This window comes from Orbicella faveolata, unplaced genomic scaffold, assembly GCF_042242905.1.
Source record: "Orbicella faveolata isolate gen_17 unplaced genomic scaffold, um_ofav_v1 contig_1, whole genome shotgun sequence".
Classification (NCBI taxonomy): Eukaryota; Metazoa; Cnidaria; class Anthozoa; order Scleractinia; family Merulinidae; genus Orbicella; species Orbicella faveolata.
The window spans coordinates 16,143,268-16,164,056 of record NW_028301536.1 but is presented as its reverse complement, the minus strand read 5'-3'; the positions used below and the strand labels follow the sequence as shown (position 1 = coordinate 16,164,056).

Here is a 20,789-nt window from a genome sequence, read left to right as displayed (position 1 = left end):
ATATAACTTGATATTTGTGTGTAATTCTGTGGCTAGCTTGCCCTAATCCTGTTGCCATTTTTTCCAAGTGCTGTTCTTTGCTCTTTGCAATGCTCCCTAACTAACCAAAGGCCTCGAACAGGTAAGGAATTGTTGAGACAATTTGACTGCAGTCTTTATGGGAAGCATAACAGCATTTGTTTGATTTTTCAGGTTAGAGTAAGGATTATAGAGGGCCGTCAGTTGGCTGGAGCTAATATCAGTCCTGTGGTTCGTGTGACTATAGACAATCAAACAAGACAAACAAAGGTTATTAAATCCACCAACAAGCCATTCTATGATGAGGTTTGTAAAAAAAGGAATATTCACATGATATGTAACATGCAGATTCCACGTTACCATACTTCTGTTCTGATCAATAATAGATGACAGTAGACATCAAAATGTGGTTTTAATGTCTTTTTTGGTTTTACCACACTGTTATGACATCTTCTGTGATCCATTACTGAACACGCACTCAGCAACGTGGAATCCATTTGTTAAAATTAATTACATGTATATAAGAAGATATGGCTGGGCAATATTTCTGAAGTACAGTACTAGGATAGGATAGGATATTTTATTTAAAGAAGCAATATGCTTAGCCATACAGCTACATTAGTTTACAGATATTCCACTTCTAAAATTAACATACATGTACATTGTACTATAAATCATCGAATTAGCATTCCCCTCAAATAAGCGTCCCCTTGGAATATGTGCCCCTCCTATCGGCCAAAATTTGAAATAAGCGCCTCCCCTCGAATAAGCACCCCTCACCTTCGTTTATTTTGTGGATGAGTACTGAGCCAACAAAGGATTTATAGTTTTCGTTGTGTAGTATTGGATTTGTACATTGTTTCAGTTTGAGAACACATTAAGTGAACACATTGAACATGTTAAGTACTGATGGTGCCGCGAGTTAAACCTAAGGATCAGCTTTTTATGTCGATAAACAGCTTATGTTGTTGTTTATGCACAGATGATCATATGTCAGGCCACGATTTGGAAAAAATTAAATAAGCGCCCCCCATTTTCTCCTAAATTTGAAATAAGCACCCCGGCGCTAATATAAGGATTTATGGTAACTAACTACCATACATTAAATTTATGATATTAAAAGCGATAACATATCATACAATAAAAACTGATAATTCCATCAATAGACTAAAGATTTAGATTTTGATCATAACCCTAAGTGGGTACAGGGCCAATCAATAGACTACGATACAGGAAAAATGTTTAAAATGTTAAACTTTGAACCTTGCTAACAAAATCCTTGGTTCCAGCTAACTTGCGTATATTGTCAAGGGAAAATAATTGGTCCAGTAGTGTTCCAAACCCTTCCACATTGATGATATTTTTGACACAGTCTTTATAATTTCCAAATTATAATAATATTATAACAACTAACAATTTGTGACAAAAATACTAACAAAAATAAAATACATTAAAAGCAACATTAAACTTTCCATGAGTAAATTCCACCCATCATGAATTTGACCAGTACTTCTCAAACTCATTAATAATTCATCAAGTTTAAACAAAAGGAAATCATGACTGTGATGGTGTTTGGATGTCTGATCTTAATTAGCATAGATTTTTACAATTTTGTTTCTCCGTTTTCTCCGTAGTTTTAGTTTCGATTGAGAAGACATATCAAACACTCAAGACAGTGTTTGACCACATTTCCAAACACCTCAAAGTTTGTCAAAAATACTCCGCTGCGTGTTGTATTTTCAACTCTCTTCTTGGTGTTTGGAAATGTGGTCAAACACAGTCTTTCGTGTTTGATATAATTATTACTTATTTACCCATAAATATCATTGCCACACTCAAGTGTGGTGAGCGATGATGGAGTGTGGTTGATGATAAATGGAGAGAGTGTGTTGATCAGTACAGTTGTAAGCTTGTCTGTAATATAATTGAGATAACAGGAAATGAGACTTCCTTTGATTTCCTAGAATGCAACAGATCAGAGGACATGTTTGGAACACTACTAGACCAATTATTTTCCCTTGTTCTATTTACAGACTGATTCTGAGGCCAGTTCACACTCATTATCAATAAGAATTATTACACTGAGTTCTACAGAATCTTGAATTTTATTATTTATTTGTTTTGTCTTGACAGGTGTTTTTCTTCAACTTTAATGTAACACCACAGAAGCTGTTTGATGCTCAGGCACTATTTGAGGTAATCAAGTGAAGGGCTTGGTCCTGGTGGTGTTAAATTCACCTGCAGCTTACTCTGTTTTAAACCGTCCATGACCTTGAGCTCCTCTTAAATTCTTTTCATGAATCGCTTCCTTAACTGATGCTCTTTATTTTGACTAAAAAAGACATAAACATGAAAACATGAGAATACGAGAAGTTCTTAAAACTTAACATCTTCTTTTCACATGCAACCAAATTGCGCCACATGACCAAGGCTTCTGGAAACAGTACAGTCTTCAAAACACTCTACCTCCAAATCAAGTATGGTGCTCAACCCCAGGCCCCCTCCCACCACCATTTTTTTTGCGTCTCACTCTCTGACATGTGCTGGGGTCATTATTTAGCTAACTACAGAAAAGCTTGAAAAAAATATTGTGGATTATTGAAGATCCATTTGGATGTGAATGTCCCTTAAGTGCCATTGATCAGTGTTTGTAAGAAGTGAAGTCCATGCATGGGCTAATTTAGATGGTAGGTGCCATTTCTTATGGCTGCAGCCCATGATATGCTTTTCACATGTCTAAATGTCTAATTAGCAATCATATACAGTCATGTTAGATACAGACTTAACAGTTCGTTCTGATATAAGCATATTGTTTCCATGTTATAGCAAAACTCTTACCATCTCATAAAATTTGCTCTGACTAGTTTTGGAAGCAGAAGCATATCACCTATTCTCGGTGATATGCTTCTGTTTGGAAGTAATAAAAATTAATATTTAATAAAATTTCTTTAGGTATTTAATTCGAAGAAATTAAGAGCAAATGCAATGGTGGGAAGTTTCCAGGTGAGTTTCTGAGGTGATAAGGATTTGTAGCTGTAGGTATATTAGTCCATTTAAGGTTCAAAATTAATTCAGAAATCTTTAGACTGAGAAACGGGACTCTTCTAGTTTTGCAGTAGTCCTTGATCTATACCAACTGACTCCCAGATTATCAGGATGTTTTCTGGTCACAGGCTGAATTTCCTGGTCTCCCATTAGGGTCACCAAATCTCTGGATGTGAGTTAAGGAAAATGCTCAAAGTACAGTACATTTAACTTTGTTTTTATTCCTCGGGGTGGGGGGAGGTGTGTGTGTGTTGTGTGGAGGGGGGGGGGGTTGTTGTGGGCATAGCCCTGGCAGACAAGACAACTTTTTCTCATATTTACACTTTGCCTCTTGTCTAGATTTTTGAATTTAAAGCAGAACCTTATTACAAGGAAGTAGAAATTAACTTCAGTTGGCAAAACCCACCGTGATGGAATGACTGAAGGAAACTCGGGGAAAGAGGGATCACTACAAATTTGAAAATCTAATTAGGATTATCATTTAGGAACAACTTTGACCTTGTCAACAGGAACAACTTTTTCACATTTAAATGCTCAATAAAGTTGCTTTGGAGGTGGGGTTGTCTTTTGGGTTGCCGAGATCATGTAAATGAGGTCTACATGTATGGCGTTAATTATGTTCATTTACCTTGCAGTGTGATGTTGGATTCTTCTATGATGAACCTTGTAAGAATGATTGTTCATGTTAATATTATCAATAATTCTATTTGCCACTGATTGTTGTCTGTATGGTTTCAAGAGAGTTTGATGCCATTTGCAGTTTCAGTGATGCATAACTCACAAAACAGAAGATTGAAAAAAACTGTCTGGAACGAAGTTCACCTTGTCAATGTTACATTGTTGAATTTTTTTCAATATACCTCCTGACCCTAACTATAGAAATTGACCTTATTGAAGATTAGTAAGATTGAATTGAATTGGCTGTCCTGGTATCATCAGATGGCAGAAGGTGTAGCTTGATTCTAAGATGGTCGTAGGTCACTCATGAATCCTCTCTCCTTCCTCAGGGTAAGTGACATTGAATTAATCAGGCTACACCACATGCCCAGAGGGCCCATACTCATAATTTTTTTATTGAAACTGGGACTTTCTCTCTGTCACTTTCCAGCTCATGCTGTTATAAGGAAGTGGATTCTGTTGTCTGATCCAGAGGATAAAATGGCTGGAGCAAAGGTAATTAATTAAAATAGCTGTTATTGCAGTTGAGTCTGCGGTCAAATATTCTTTTGTTTTAAAAGGCATGCAAATGAGGCGAAAGAGTCAATACAATTCAGGATTGACCCTTTCGCCCCTTTTGTGTGTCAAGCTGCTGATAACTGCAATAACAGCTATTGACAAGACCTGATTTACAAGTAGAAATAGGTCCTCTCTCTCTCTTAGCCCACCAACAATGTCTCTTCAGCTTCCCCTGTCCTGAGCTAGCCTCTCTGAGCTGCATCCATGTATATGCAATTTTCTTCATGTCCTTTCAAAGATCCTATCGCAAGGTGTTCCTCAACCTGCCTCTCTTCCTTTGAAATTGGTAAATATTGAAGAAATAATGAAGAATTAATGCGCAAAAAAATTGAAGAAATAATGCATCATAGCTGGCCTATCAAGGAGGTTGTTATATCATAACTTTCATTGGTTTCTGTAGTGAAGTATTACAAACTATATGTACAATTTAGGAGTGTTGTTCCCTGACCCCTTCCCACTCCCAGGATGAAGGACCTTTGCAGGTTTTAACACCCACCCCCTTTCATTCCCCCTACAGCATTTTGCCAAGTGAGGGTACTGACACTGATGGGTCTTGTCCATATACTATCTGCCCTTCTTATTGTTAAGTGTGATAATTTTGTTTATTATACTGTTAATTATCTTAATCGCATTTGAGGTCCATACAATGACATGTGCAAGAAGTTTTTCTCTTCTTAATTATTGCATTAAGCACAAAGTACATGACTGGACAAAATTAGGAACTGTACTGTATCTTATTAAGTGTGAATGGAAAAGTGGGGTTGATAAGATGTTTATTATAATTATCTATCATTCTGAGGAAAGGAAAATATTTCAAGTCAAGCACAGAGGATGCAAGATGTGTTGTAGAATAGAGGCTGAACTTTACTTTGGCCAATCACAGTACATAATTATGTACTATGATCTATCTGATAGATATTAAATTAAAGAAAACTAAGAGTTTCTGTGCAACTGTTTTTCAGGGCTACTTGAAAGTGACAGTTATGGTTCTTGGACCTGGTGATGAGGCTCCGGTGAGTTACATACAACTATAAAAGTTGCAATTTGCTTATTTTCAGATCCACTTGAAGCCTTTTAGCTATAAATTATATTAAACAAGATGGAGTCATCAGACGAGTGTAATTTTTGAATGCTTAAGGCTAATTTACCTCTGGCTCATGGCTTTTTGATGCTGCTTTGCTCAATGAGAATCAAGGCAATTATCTTCAGTCACGTTTACTCAAAAATTGTTGCTCTGGTAGGAGGACAGTTAAAGCTTTTTTGTATCAACACCAAAGGGGAATTAGGTGTGTAAAACTATACATAAATTTACTATGATGTGACTGTGCAGACATGTAGCTCTAGCTAGAGATAATAGATTCTGCTTTCTCTTTGACCAAGTGAACTGCCCATAGCATAGGTGTGTCTGTTAGGAGAGCCGTTTGACTGTGGTAGTAACTTGTACATGTACAGGCTATTGATCCAAATAGTCAGCTTTGTTGCAAAATGAACCAATCAGATCAGATCTGAAGTTTAACATTCTCTAACTACTTTCTGTTTTAAGACTGTTCACTTAGTTTACCCTGATCATCGCATGTTGGAAGATCTGAGTGTCAGTGGTGTTATAAGCAAACATGACTGTGATTACTTAGTAGATTTTTTTGAAACATGTCCACGCTGATCTCACATCTATCCCATAAAGCTGTTATCCAATGGAAATACACTTGCCTTGTTTAGGTAGTGACTGTGACTGAAGATCAAGATGACCTTGATGACATCGAAGAGTAAGTGAATTTTACTGTTAGAAGGTAATTATAGTAAAAACTTTTACATACAGATAATGGTGTGGTTTCTTTGGACTTTGTGATGACTAATGTGTGTACTGTATTCAAATACTGTAGTAGTCATTGAATAGCAGTGGATATCAATGAAGAGAGCTTTTGATCTATTACACATTAATTTTTTTGAACATGCAAATAATAAACTGTATTGTTTCTGTTTCCATAGTAACTTGATCCAACCTCCTGGAATGATGCTTAGACCAGCAGTCTTTGATCTGAGAGTATTTAGAGCTGAAGATATTCCACAGAGTAGGTTTTAATAATTTTATTTTTTTTTAACCTATTTGCTGTGCTTGGATCAAAATACAGTGCATTCCTGTTTGACAAGAGACTTTCACGTAGAATTCAGGATTATAATTTTAATGTAAAAAATTCCAATAGGAGTCTTTTAACTATTGGAGAAAGGGTCTTTTCCTTTATTGCTAAATCTCAATATTACCTTGCATTTTGAGCCTCTTTATTCTGGACTGGGTTTCCTCCTTATCAAACTAAATTTTGAAATTAATTGTGGCAGTAAGAGAGTACTGTATGTTATAAGTGGACTGGAATTAAGAGAGCATACCCCTTAAATAAAAATCATGCATTGCTAAATTTTAAAGGGGCTGTATGACTTTCCAAATTAAAATCATTTTCCAACTGTTTTGTTAGATCTCTATGAAATGGATGAGAGATAAGACTAGTAGATTTAAAAACAAAAGGAAAGGGAGATGTAAAATTCTTTTGTTTTAAACTTTACATGTGCTTAAAGGTACATGTAATTGTAAATGACTCTGTGATTTATTCTTTGCAGTGGACTCTGCTGCTGCCGAGCAAATTAAAAAGTCCTTATTGGGTGGTGAAATGAAAGAGTTGGTTGATCCATATTTATTATTTTCATTTGCTGGTACAGAAGTAAGTTTCAAGCATAATTTCACCCTTTTTAAGTCGTAGAGCTCTACAATGCATGTGAAAAGTCTTGGGACACTTCACCTGTTTGCTAACATTGTAACCTTCCCTGACTTAGTGTAGTTTGGAATGTCATCTATTCATCTTTACAACATACATGTAATTTTGCTTTGTTTTTGGAGTGGGGGAGGGTTCCAAAATTGAATAATGGAAATAAATTGCTTCACCTCGCAATAATTAATTCTTTGTAACTGGGTGGTATTTCAATGATAATGGTGTAAGGACTTTTGGTGAGCATTACTCTGTTATAACCTCACAAAATGCTGCCAGTGGTGAGTAGAGATAGTTGCGGTTCCTTTTTGCAATGCAAAATGCCCCTGGTACATGTGTTCATGCCATGTTCCTCATGCAGAAAGAAGGAATTGATGATATTGATGATGACAATGTTGGGGGATGGTGATGACGACGACGACGACAATGATGATGATGATGATGATGATGATGATACTGCTGATGATGATAACAATGATTAAGTTGACATACGGTATATTGTACATCTACAATAGAACCTGGCATCCCTAGATTTACTGCAAGTATTTGAAAGTTATGTATTATCCTCCTGACTGAATAACCTGGCTAGTTTCTTTGTTTTGGTTTTTTGTTTTGTTTTTCAGGTTAAAACAGAGGTACATAAAAACTGTGACCATCCTGAATTCAATCAACAGCTACATGTTCCATTTCAGGTACAATAGTTCAGATGTTCTGCTTTGAACATTTTTAAGATGTTGTGTTGATGATGACATGCTTCAAAACGTGCTTTCACAGTGGTCAGATGGAATTGAATGTCATCGATGAGGAGAATGGTATTATTGTTGAAAACGTGTTGCTTGATTCCTGTAAAAATGAGTGTTGAAATGAAGTGGGAGGGTTGAATCTGACAGGCTCAATGTAGAAAAAGTATGCAACATAATCCCCTTTGCTACTCTGTGCACCGTAGCAACTTTGGTTAAGGATCAAAAAAGTGCTTTGGCAAAGACGAAGTTAAGTAACTTTCAATATTTACACAGACCTTTGTGGTCAAAAGCAAATGTAAAGGGATGAGTAGTAGGTAATATGAGAAAATTCACAGACAAAAAGATCCTCTGGACATTACAGTCCAACCGATGTTTTTTGATGGAACTCTGCAATGTTGCAACATAATAATTATTCCATTGTTGGTTGACAGTTTGCTCATAGCAACTTGCAACTTGTAAGTTGCTAAGTTCTATTGAGTTTTGACTACTTTTGGTTTTTGTTATCTTGTATGAAATGAAATAATACTACCTCCGTGTCACAAAGGGAGGAAGCAATTGCCAGAGGGTTGACAGTTAGTTGAGAGATTGAGATCAGACAACCACAGTGGAATTTGCGGTTAAAAATTCAAATTTGCTCCACAAGCTCCTGAGCCTTAATTTTTTCAATTTTGATGCACGTTCTATTTTTTTTGTGTTTGATTGGTTCTTTTCTTAACTTGCAAAACAAAACAAAAAATAAAAAAAAAGTTTCCAATACATTACATACATATTAATATATAATAATTATAATAAATGCACATTCTTTTAGTATGTTGTTGATTTACGTGTACATTACGTTACATATCTTAACTAGAATACTACAAAAAAAGAGAACGAGTAATGGCAAGATATCAATGGTTTGCTGGCCTATAATAGTGACGAACGAACAGCTATTGTGCCAACAATTTTGGTTGGATAGGATGTATCCTAAAGGATCTCTCTCCATTTGTTAAAATGAAAATGGATCTTGTTACTGACTGTTAAACGCTCAGGGATCTTGCCGATTTGAACTTATCCTGTCACTAGTTTCGTACTGCACAGCCTGTCAATACATGTAAACAGTCAACCATTATAAGGGCAGTTCTTTCCTCCCTCGTTGAAACCAAAGTTGTGTTATTTCATCTTATAGGGAGAAATGAAAATTGTCAAAAACTGCAACTGAAATCAAATTTAATAACTATGATTTTGGTTTTAGTTCCCCACAATGGCTGAAAAGTTAAAACTGCAGTTATGGGACTGGTAAGTGAATTTACGTAACAGATCTTAAAAAGTTTTCCTTCTCAAGGAGAAATGTTTTTTAATTGCACTGTTTTGTTAAAAAATACAGGTTTAGTTTGATTTGTGCTATTTAAGATACAATGTATTGAAGGTGTGAACCAAGTGAAAGCAAAGGCAGTCACTGTTATGCGTCTTGAGGATGAAGGAGGAGGGGGGTAACTTAAAAAAACTAGAGATGGGTGACTGAGGATTGCAGAAAATTGTTTCAAAGTGGGGGTGGATACGGTTAGCATTCCATTTGACTATTAATTGTTCAAGATTACTTACTGCAGATCATCATTTTCTCTGCTTAATAGGCAACATTTTTTTTTTGTTTTTTTTTTTTTAGGGATAAACTAAGTAGCGATGATTGCATCGGTACCTATTATCTTCCAATGTCTGAGATATCAGGGCAAGGAGAAGAAGGTTGGTTTACCGATTATAGATTAATGCAGTCGAACCTACTAATGGCTACCTCTTAACAACGGCCACTTCTCCACAAGGGCCACATTTTTTGGTCCTGGCGGGCAGTCCATACATTCACTCTTATTTTAACCTCTCTACAACAGCCACCTCTCCACAACGGCAACGGCCACTAAAACGTGTCCGGACTGCCAAAATAACCTCTCAACAACGGCCAGATCATCAATGACTGGTGAGCAGTGTATCTCTCTGATCTGAAGTCTTTAATTATTCCATCTCGGAACATAGGCCACTGACAAAGTCCCTCGAGTCCCCTCTGTCCCTGGACAGGCGTTCCAGCTGATGCCAGGAAAGACCTCTCGACTGGATGGTGTGGTCTGTGTCTCTCCTCCAGCTGTTGCGTGGTCTCCCTCTCCGTCTACTTCCCTGCGGGTTCCAACGAAGAGCTTGTCGGGCAATGCAGTAATTTGGTCTTCTGAGTGTGTGGCCGATCCATGTCCATTTTCTGCTTGTCAACTCTTGTCTCACAGGTGCTTGCCCTGTGGTTTCCCACAGTTTAGCGTTGCTGACAGTGGCAGGCTAGTAGATGCCAAGGATTCTACGCAGGCATCTATTAATAAAGGTCTGTAGTTTTGACACGGTCTTCTCAGTCATTCTCCATGTTTCTGACCCGTAAAGCATTACAGACTTTGGTGGTTGTTGTTATTTCCCTGGATCTCCAGATGTTTGCTAAGGTATTAAACGCGCTGCGTGCTTTCCCTATCCTTGCCACTACGTCTTCATCTGTTCCTCCCGTGATATTAATAACGCTACCTAAGTATGTGAAGGATGTTACATCTTCTATGCCGAGATTATTGATCCTGATCTGCTCACTCGCATTGCTATTAATCCTGATGGTCTTTGTCTTATCGGTATTGATCTTAAGCCCTAGTTTAGATGAGATAGCTTCAAGCTTAGTGGTTTTTGCCTGCACCCGAGTATGAGTGTGTGCCAGAAGTGCCAAATGATCGGCAAAATCCAGATCTTCGAGTTGGTCTACAAGGGTCCATTGAATTCCATTTCCTGAGCCAGTTGTCCTCTCTTTCATAATCCAATCAACTGCAAGAAGGAAAAGGAATGGCGATAGGAGACAGCCCTGTCTTACGCCTGATTTGATACTAAAGCTTTCAGTTAAGCCTCCCTCATGAAGAAAACGGCAGTTTGTTTCCTCATACGTGTTCCTAACAAGTGATATGATCTTGCTGGGGATTCCGGAGTTGGCCATTAGGTCCCACAGGACATTTCTGTCCAGGCTATCGAAGGCTTTCTCGTAGTCAATGAAATTTATAAAGAGTGACGTCCTCCATTCAAGCGACTGCCCCACGATTATGTGCAGGGTAGTTATTTGATCTGCTGTTGACCTTGATGGTCTGAAGCCTGCTTGGTTCTCCCGCAGTATCCTATCCACGGCTTCCCTCATACGTTCCAGGATTATACGATTTAAGACCTTTCCAGCGGTTGACAGGAGCATGATTCCCCAATAGTTCTTGCACATACTAAGGTCGCTTTTCTTAGCTAGCTTAACCAGGATCCCCGCTCTCCATTCTGATGGTATGTATTCCTGATCCCAGATCTTTGTTAGGCCATGGAGCATGTTCACTGAGGTACTGATGTCGGCTCTCAATACCTCCGCAGGGATGTTGTCAGGACCTGCTGATTTGTTGTTCTTTAGGGATTTGATCGCTTTTTCAACTTCAGCCCTGGTTAGGGGTTCACAGCTTATGTCAAGTTCCTGGTTAGCTGCTGGCAGTACTGGAGGTTCCATTGGGGGGAGGCCTATTGAGGAGCTGTTGAAAGTGCTCTACCCATCTTTTGTGTTGCTCCTCTGTTGTTGTTAGTAGACGACCATTTAAATCCCTAATTTGGTGGTTTGTTACCTTAAACTTCCTTGAGAGTTGCTTAGTTGTATCATAAAGTGCCTTCTTGTAATGTTGCCTAGCTGCAGCCTCTGCTTCTTTTGCTAAGTCATCAATGAACTTCCTCTTGTCCTTCCTCACACTTTTTTTTTAACATCCTTGTTTGCTTCAGTGTACTCGGCATGGGCCCTCTCCTTTTGCAGTCTTGTGCGTGCCCTGTTAAGGGTCTCTTTCTTTGATCTTTTCAAGATGACCTTTGAGACGGTGTCTTTTGATATCCAAGCTTTGCTATGTTGTTTCTTTCGCCCAAGTATTTCCTCGCTTGCTTCTGTCCATATCTTCTTCAGGCTATCCCAACTTTTGTCTATTGGATCTCCGGGGTCCTGCATATCGTGGAGGGCTTGTTATTATATCTCTCAATTAGTACGCGTGCTGTGATTGGTCAATTTAGCGGGCCGTACTCTCCTGTACGGCCCGCTAAAATTCAAAGTTGGTTTTGTTGCCAAACTGTTTCGTATTTATCGCCAGGTGTTCTTAACTTTTATAGCAAGTGAAAGCATTAAACTTCTCTACACTCTAAATTGTGTAAGAAAGCGTGCTAACGACTTAAATACAATTTCAAACTGACTCGTTTTGCTTTCGAGGTGCGTCAGAAATTTGAAGCATTTCCGAGTCTGCGTGAATAGAAATCGTTTCCGAACCCGTCAGGCACACAGTAGAGATATAATAAATATCTTACTAACCTCGTCTTCTCGATCGGTACTGTAAGTTACGGATCCTCGTTTTTTCCCCTTCGGTTTATGACTCGCGCGCTCCGCGCTTGGGCCATAAATCGAAGGGGAAAAACCTCGGTCCGTAACTTATAGTACGGACCTCGAACTCGGTTAGTAAGAGGTATGTATTTATTCCTGGTCGTAATAGAAAATTGCTGGGCAATAAAGGGATCTTTCAGTGACTTGATGTTGTATTTCACTCTACCTGCCACGTATCTGCCTGATCGTGAGCAGTGTATACTAGAAAACGCCATTTTTATTGCGAAAGGTCACCAACTTGATTCTTACTGCGGGTCGTTGGTCTCTTTTCTGTTTAGTTTATGTTTTACTAATACATTTTGATTGTGTCTCGTACAGTTTATATACTAAGTAAAGCATTTTTTACGAAAATAAATTTTGCATCCTTTGTAAAACAGGTGTCATATATCACCCCTACCTCCTCAAAATGGTCACCTCTCCACAACGTCCACTTTCCACTGTCCCCGAGGTGGCTTTTGTGGGGAGTTTCGACCGCAGTCAATTTTTTCGTGCACAGGTATCCCAAGCTTATTGGGTTGCAGAGGTTTATATACTGTAGTGGGAAGATTTATAACAGCATCATCAACAACAGCAATGACAACAGCAGTCACTTTATATGTATCTCTAATAGCAGAACCCTAAACCAATGAACTCTACGGCTATTTATTTTCTCTTTCTTTGTGTTACACCAGGTTTTCTGCCAAGGTTTGGACCATGCTTCTTAAACTTTTATGGCTCCACAAGAGAATACTCTGATCTACCTGACGAGTACGACGATCTCAATCTCGGCATTGTAAGTTCTGAGTGAGCTGATATTTCTTTTTCGTTGAAGAACTTAACAGTACCTGAATGTACGTGTCTTATCAATAAAGATACAGTTATGTAGCTTAGCAGGGATCAGGACGAATTTCACGACACACCGGCTATGCCTACTAGATGCCGACATGTAGGTCAGATTTTACTGGTCAAACCAACTTTCAACCTGCCAGATTTTCTGCTAGTGAGCATTTCATAGATGGCTCGCTGTAGCTCTTGAGGCTGTTGATAACTCGCTTGTATCATCGCCACTGTGTTCAGCTTTCGCATGTCGACCTTCTTGCCTGAAGAAGACTAGCAGTAAGCAGTCGAAACGTCACGATCTACATCTCATGTGACTACATCGTGAGACAAACGATAATACACTTTATTAGTGTTGTTTTCTTTGTTGCTTACCGTCTGTCTTGAGCCCTGTCTAGGTATTACTAACAGATAAATTTGTAAAAGCATTCAATTCACAAAAATGAGAGATCCGAAGTTTTAAAAATTTACGTCGTATGGAAGTTTTTAGGTTGACTGATCACTATTAAATAGCAATCAGTCAGTCACAACTTCCATATGATAATTAAGGAGGTAAATAGTTGTGGATATTTACCGAGTCGCGGAGCGCCGAGGTCAATATCCATTACTTTCACCGACACTCGGTGTAGTTTGTTTTGGTATATACAACACAAGCTGAATAGCAATCGAGCGTGACCCTTTCTTTCGTTTTATTCCCAAATAAATTTTTCTTCAACTTGCATTTGCTAACTTTATTATTGCCTTTTCTGTCCGACTAGTTGGGTGATACTAAAACAATTAGACCCTTCGTCCTCAAGGGCTACGGGTCTAATTGTTAAAATGAAGTATTTTATGCAGATCGAGAATCAGGTGGTAATCTGTCTGACGGAATTTTATGGAACATTTCTGAGGTAGTAGAGATTCCTCCCTTTCCTTTCCAATAAGGGTCAAATCTTGCAGAAGATCCATTCAACATTCAGTTGACATTGAGGTCGTGTATGAATGATTGCATTTTGTTTCATGATCAGAGAAGTGATATTCCTATCGGTTCATGAAAGTCATTCTCGTTCTTAGCCATCTAGCGATTTAACCATTTCGCGAGTAATGAGTTAACTGTATATTTCACAGGGTGAGGGTGTTGCTTATCGTGGTCGAGTTCTGATTGAATTGGAGACAAAGATGGATACACAACCAACAAAACTTGTAGAAGATGTTCTGAGTGATGATATCGTACGAGTCCAGGTATGCAGAACTCCTGAAGGGAAATATCCATAGTGGTTTTTAACTGTGTGTCATAAAACCAAAACCAAAGTAACCACTCCAGCCAACGACATAGGACACAGGCAATTCAATAAACCAATCAAAATTCGAAGTAAGTGCATGTCGCTGACGCCAAGCGCGAGAAAACGTGAGCGAATACATAACGATTGGTTTTAGTTTTACTTCCGATTTGACGAAAAAAGGGCGCGATTTTTTTAAGCCAATCTGTAGCGTATTAAGTGCAAAACCAATTACTTTTTCGACACTCAAGTGAAAACCGCTCTATCATTTTGTCCATTACCTTTACATAACGACTTTCTAAAGGCTCTAAAGATTTGTCTGAGTATACTCTAAATTTTAGGTTTAATTGAGATGTAAACATGAAACCAATCATGATTTGGCTTTTCCCACAAGCTTTTGTTTCCCTTATTGGACGGCTTATAAAAAAAATTCAGTGTTTCACATCTGAGTAAACGAAAATCAAGGTTGAACAGAAAATGAGTTTGAGCCTTCATTTGTTTCTTCACAGACATACCTCCGTCGACGTAAATACAAGTTGTTTGCTTGTTTCCTGGAGGCTACGATGGTTGCTTGCACTGATGGACCTGTTACTTTTGAAATAAGTATAGGTACGTTTTTATTTAAATAAGCATATAGATTAAACACATTAGTTTTAACGGTGGTGGCTTAAAGGCTGGCAGGATAACCAATGGCCGCACTTGTCATACACTGGATAGAAATGAGCATTTTCCATCCTTCAAACAACTATAACAAGGTTAAAGAGCGGCAAAAATCTCTGCTTTCTTAGTGAAGTGTCTTTTTGGTTTGTATCACTGAAGAATGTCAAATACTATGATCTGATTTGAGGTCTGTCTACTCCATTTCGGAGCACAGGTCACTGACAGAACTCCTCCAATCCCATCTGTCCCTGGCCAGGCGTTCCATCTGTGTCCATGCAAGAGTAGCCCTTCGACAGGATAGTGCGTTTCGTAAGTTTCTGTTGCCCAAATTTCCACTCTGGTCATTTGTTGTTTCGTAGGTAACTATGGAAACCAGCTTGATTTGTCAGTTCCACCGTCATCATCTTCTACGTCACCAACAAACGCCATATTTGACGGCAGCTTCTATTACTTTCTGCCTTGGAATGATATTAAACCATGCTGTAACGTGGACAGTCATTGGGAGGACATCGCTTTCAGACTGGAGCCACTTAACATCCTCACTCGGATGTGCGAACAACTTGTGAGTGCATGTAGAAAAAATAGATTAATGCAGTAAAGATGACTCCAGTGTTGTGAAAGTGGCTTACTCTTTTCATAGCAGACAACGAATATTTTATTGCATTAGATACCCTGTGGCATACAACGTACGCGTCTGTTTCATGCAATTCGACAAGAATAAGGGACATGTACACCTTCCGGACCTATTGTTACCCTTACCTTGAACAGTGCACGTTCAGTAGCTGTAAACCAATTCCATTTCATTCCAGTTTTATACACAAAGCTTCTTTAGGTGAAGGTAAGCATCAGACACATACATGTATTATTATGCTTACCTTTCACTAGACACAGGGAGGCGCGGTGGCCTCATGGTTAGTGCGCTCGTCTCCGGATCGAGCGGTCTGGGTTCGAGCCCTGGCCGGCGACATTGTGTTGTGTTCTTGGGCAAGACACTTTACTCTCACAGTGCCTCTCTCCACCCAGGTGTATAAATGGGTACCGGCGAACTTAATGCTGGGGGTAACCCTGCGATGGACTAGCATCCCATCCAGGGGGGAGTAGAAATACTCCTACTCGCTTCATGCTACAGAAACCGGGATAAGCTCCGGCCTGATGGGCCACTTGGCTCGTATGCAGACTTTACCTTACCTTACCTTTCACTAGACACAACAATTTTCGCATCGCCTGTTTTTAACCATTTTGGATTTGTTTATATACACAGTATTGCCTCCCACTCATTTTACACTTACTGTATGTCACATTTCGTGCGTACATTTACATGTTCTCTACAACTTCACAGAACCATGGTTTGTATAGAAATGACCAGAGTATGCTAAAGCTCTGTCATCATAGCAGAATTTGATTTATAAGTCCTTGTGTTTATGTTTTACTTGCATTTTCTAATACTAGGAAACCGACCTGGAAAAGGTTCAACTGGCCATCTCCGAAAATGCCTCGCTGACCAATGTCGCAGTTCTTATTATGAAACTCCTGGACACGTTGATAGATAGTTGCAGGTAAGAAGGCATTAAATGCTTTCCAGTGATTTGTAATGCATCAGACTGCATCTCTGAGACACTTTCAATACGCTACAAATAAACTATGCAACTGGTGCCATATTTCTGGCTTTTGTAGCATGAAGCGACTAGGGGTATTTCTATTCCCTCCTGGATGGTATGCCAGTCCATCGCAGGGTTACCCCCCAGCATTAAATTCACCAGTACCCATTTATGCACGTGGGTGGAGAGAGGCACTGTGAGAGTCAAGTGTCTTGCCCAAGAACACAACACAATGTACCCGGCCAGGGCTCAAACCCGGACTGTTTGATCCAGAGTACAGCGTGCTAATCAGTAGACCACTGCTAAACTAAAACTTAACAATTTCGCTTAACAGTCAGTCGAGTGAAGCGATATCTGAACGCAAAAGAACCGATTAAGAAGTTTTTAGAATCAATTTGCAAGGAGATTATGGATTTTCGGCGGGGGTAAGGAGGCAACTTGGTCAAACCTTGGCCCTGTTGTTCCTCGGTAGAACGTGTGGCACAGAAAAACCTGTTTTCTTTGGTTTAGCGCGGGCTATCTTTGAGCAGCAACGTAGCCCTGTAAAACCTCAGATGAACTACGTGTTTTGTACCCTAACCGCCATTTTTAAGAAGTAGTAAAATACTGTGGATGCGTCTTGTGCGTTTCAAAAGAAATTTCTAACAATGAAGTAACAAAGTTTGATTTCCGTATTATGTTCTTAGCAAACCGCTTCCCCGTGCGACACATAAGACCCCTGGAGTTAACGACCTTGACTTCAAAATAGGAGATACAAGGGAATGTGAGCTGGTAAGTTTCGTTAAATGCACAAGCTTGCCAGTGACTAGCTCTGGCAATGATTATACACAGACTTACCTATGACTGCACAGGCTAACCAACGTCGCAGTACAAGGTGTATTTAAGCTACTTGTAAAACCACAAGAGTTTTAAAACACGAGGTTGGCCACTCTGACTATTTTAAGCCACTCATAAGCAATACACTGAACTCGCTAAATATATTTACAATTTCTTGTGATTTTTTTGTGTAACAAAACCACTTATTACTTTTCGTGTAAATACGGTGGAAGCTCTGTCGTCCGGAAAATAGAAAACAGTTTCGTTTCATGGAAAAGAGAAAATCTCCGGAATTTTCTGAGTGGTTGAGTCTAAAAATGCTCAGAATTTTAACTGTAATAGTTGTTTGACAAGCTATTTACGGCTGGGATATAATGCACGTTGTCAGTTTTTAACCCAGAGATTGCGTAAGCAATCTGTAGGGTTTTAGTGGTTTTTTTGTGGTTTTAGTGGCTTGTTCAACCCTTTTTTTTTTGCTGAAGGACATCCGCAAGTAGCTACATGTACTTATTTCAAGCTTGGAACCGATAAGAACACGGTTTTTGACGTTACGCGACCTTGCTGTTTCGCATAACCGACCTCAAATTGCATCCGATGGTTTAGATGTTGTGCGTTTGTAATTCATAATAAAAAAAATCGATATTTCGGAAGATCTTTTGCAGCTACCCTCCGAGCAGTGTCGCGTCGATCTTATTCTCAACCTATTCGCTTTCGATCTAGCGGCGCTGAGTTGCGTAAAGCATACTACGCTTTCGTCTTCAGGAGGGAAGAAAAATATGTTGGGCAAGGCGACGAGAAGTTTACAAGGTAGAGTGGCTCAATCGAGATTGATTAAATCCATTCGAGCAATGCAGCTCATGTAGTAGAGGTTTGCCAGCTCTTGTACTTCATGTAGTATGCGCCAAAAGTTATTCTCTTTTTTTCCTATAAAAAAGCTGCTGTTGTAACAAGTATAGCCAGAAGTCAATATGGTAATTCATATAACTAGAATAACCCGCAAGCCACAGGTCAATCATCATCCACTGGGAAATCGACGGGTTTGCTCATAGAGCACTTTGATTTTAAGTTGTTGGTTTTATTATACAGGCTATTTTTTGTCAAGAAAATCTGCAACGGTTTTCTACTGAGTATCGTGATTGAACTGTAGGTAATAGGAAGGTGTCAGCACATAGAGGTTCGACGGTGTTTGTCTTATACAGTCTAAATAACTCTTATCCAGGAATACGAGCTCGAGTTTCTGTGAGCGTATTATCAAAGAGGCACAGCCCAGCTGACCACTCGCTTACAGAAAACGAGGACGAGTGCGGTGGTATATTTTAGCAGAGGCTCTTAAGGACTGCGGTCTAAAACCTGAAGTTCAAAGATCCAGAATATTTTTTTTCCTTTCCAAGTGCAGTTGGCGCGCGATTGCGTTCTATCAGGAAGTAGACAACAATAGGAGAACCAATCAGATGCGTGGATTGCTACTAATGTGTGTGATATTTCAAACTGTAGAAAGATATCCTCGAGGAAGCCACAAAACTTCGTACCAGTGCAACAGACGTGGAAGAAACGATCGGTGCTATCGAGGACTTTATAAAGAGGCTGCGTTTACTTGCGGTGGAGGTGAAAGTTTATAAAAAATTAAATTTTGTTTTGTTGCAGTGTCTTAATTTTTAATCATAATTTTCTGTTTATTATTTACCTTACCCAAATTCGCAATTAGCCAATCAGAAGCTGTGTCACCGACCTGATATGGTATATATCATGCTCACTTGGCCGAATTTGGGTACGGTAAATAGCTAATCGTATCTTTTTGTTACGCTTCAGTGGCCCTTCAGGCTCCTTTGGTCTCGCCATGGATATTTTGGCTCGACTACACCTTGCCAAAATACGAACCATGGCTTGACCAAACTCGCCTAGAATACCGCCGAAGCGTACCAAAAAGGTACGGTTGGTATAAGAAGAAGCAAATAAACAGCCACATAAGAAACATGGACCCGATGATTTCCGAGAATTATAACTGAAGCTTACATATGTATTGAGATTAACTCGAACAGACCGAGCTGACGTTTTTTTAAGTTTACCGAATGCAGTGCGTTTGAACTTCAGAAATTTTATCCATCAAAGTCATTTTTGGGGCTTTTTGGTTTTAACCTTTTATTGGGGTATTTCTTTTAATTCTGCTAAACAATTAGATTCTGAGGTCGAGATTTCTATTACACATAGAAATTCGGGAGCGAATAATATAATTGTTTTAGTATAAATCTACTAGTCGTTCAAAACTTTATCTAAATCCTATTCACAGACACTTCGAAAACGCCAAGAAGCGGGCGTCATTTTGTTAACAAGGGCACACTGCAACGCTACTCGCTATCCATCACAGATTATAGTTCACCACTAAATTTTCTCCAATAGTGTTCATCCGCGGAGAGACACTATCAGCCCATGGTGCCCGTCCGAGGAAAATACTCGGACGGATAGTACTCTTCCGTAAAAAATGTTTTGTAAACAAGCGAACTTATAAAAAAATAAACAAATGAAATTGTGTTAAGTGGGTTTTGTTTATTTTCCTTTTTAAATTTTACATTTGGCTTTCACGGCTTTCATCTAAAAAAGTTGAAAGTAATTTGATATGATTTTTTAACTGGCGCCCGGAAGAAAATTTAGTGCTGAACAATAAAGACGACAGAGTGTTTATGTCTCGGAACTATCGGTTTGATAGTTGCCCCTTGGAAATTTGATGTTCCTAAAACTAGCATATTTGTTTTAAGGACATCAAATTTCTGCGGGGCAACTATCAGCCGGTAGTTCCTCGACAGAAACACTCCATTGTTTAAATAGATAGTGCGTAGTGTAGCTAATCAGAGAACGGCATTCGTGATAGAACGCTAGTAGATTTATACTAAAACCAGCTAGTCAATCCAGAAATTGTCTAGAATTGTGCGACCTAGTCTTTTAAAGGCAGGATTCATTCGTGAATACCTAAAGTTATTTTTAAAAGTCTTTGAACTTTGTTAACAGCCTCAGAACAGCATGCCTGATGTTGTTATCTGGATGATGAGTGGAGACAAAAGAATAGCTTATCACCGAATCCCCGCTTATGATCTTCTGTACTCACCACACTTTGAAGCACGAGGGAAACATTGCGGGAAAACAATGGATTTGTTTATGAAGGTAATATTTTCAATCCTTCAAAATAAATGACTTGGATTCCGATGAATGTCAGGGCAGCAGTTCTGGGTGACGTGTACACTTTGTGCACGTAGCATTTTGTTCTACCCAAGAGATTACAGTCATGGATAAAAGTTTTGGGACAAATTTGTACTTATGTTTTTTTTTGTTTTTTTTTCACACACGCCCGACAAACAGTCGTGCGCGAATACAACTTCACTTGCCTAGCCTCTCCCTCCACCCCACCTACAATGATAAAAATT

General features: G+C 39.0%; 1 protein-coding gene across 2 annotated transcripts in view; it reads left to right on the top strand.

The window, feature by feature from the left end:
* The window catches only part of LOC110049989 (myoferlin-like), a 47,989-nt gene that overhangs the window by 5,130 nt on the left and 22,070 nt on the right, over positions 1-20,789 (top strand). For both annotated transcript variants that reach the window (XM_089292186.1, XM_089292190.1), the window contains exons 4-23: positions 193-324; positions 2,152-2,214; positions 2,971-3,021; positions 3,699-3,729; positions 4,172-4,236; positions 5,262-5,312; positions 6,016-6,062; positions 6,286-6,368; positions 6,910-7,010; positions 7,679-7,747; positions 9,033-9,076; positions 9,444-9,520; positions 12,896-12,996; positions 14,148-14,261; positions 14,809-14,908; positions 15,319-15,521; positions 16,409-16,515; positions 17,244-17,328; positions 18,868-18,978; positions 20,377-20,529. In XM_089292186.1, the coding sequence (XP_089148312.1) occupies positions 193-324; positions 2,152-2,214; positions 2,971-3,021; positions 3,699-3,729; positions 4,172-4,236; positions 5,262-5,312; positions 6,016-6,062; positions 6,286-6,368; positions 6,910-7,010; positions 7,679-7,747; positions 9,033-9,076; positions 9,444-9,520; positions 12,896-12,996; positions 14,148-14,261; positions 14,809-14,908; positions 15,319-15,521; positions 16,409-16,515; positions 17,244-17,328; positions 18,868-18,978; positions 20,377-20,529 (1,788 nt within the window). The remainder of the gene's footprint in view (positions 1-192; positions 325-2,151; positions 2,215-2,970; positions 3,022-3,698; positions 3,730-4,171; positions 4,237-5,261; positions 5,313-6,015; positions 6,063-6,285; positions 6,369-6,909; positions 7,011-7,678; positions 7,748-9,032; positions 9,077-9,443; positions 9,521-12,895; positions 12,997-14,147; positions 14,262-14,808; positions 14,909-15,318; positions 15,522-16,408; positions 16,516-17,243; positions 17,329-18,867; positions 18,979-20,376; positions 20,530-20,789) is intronic.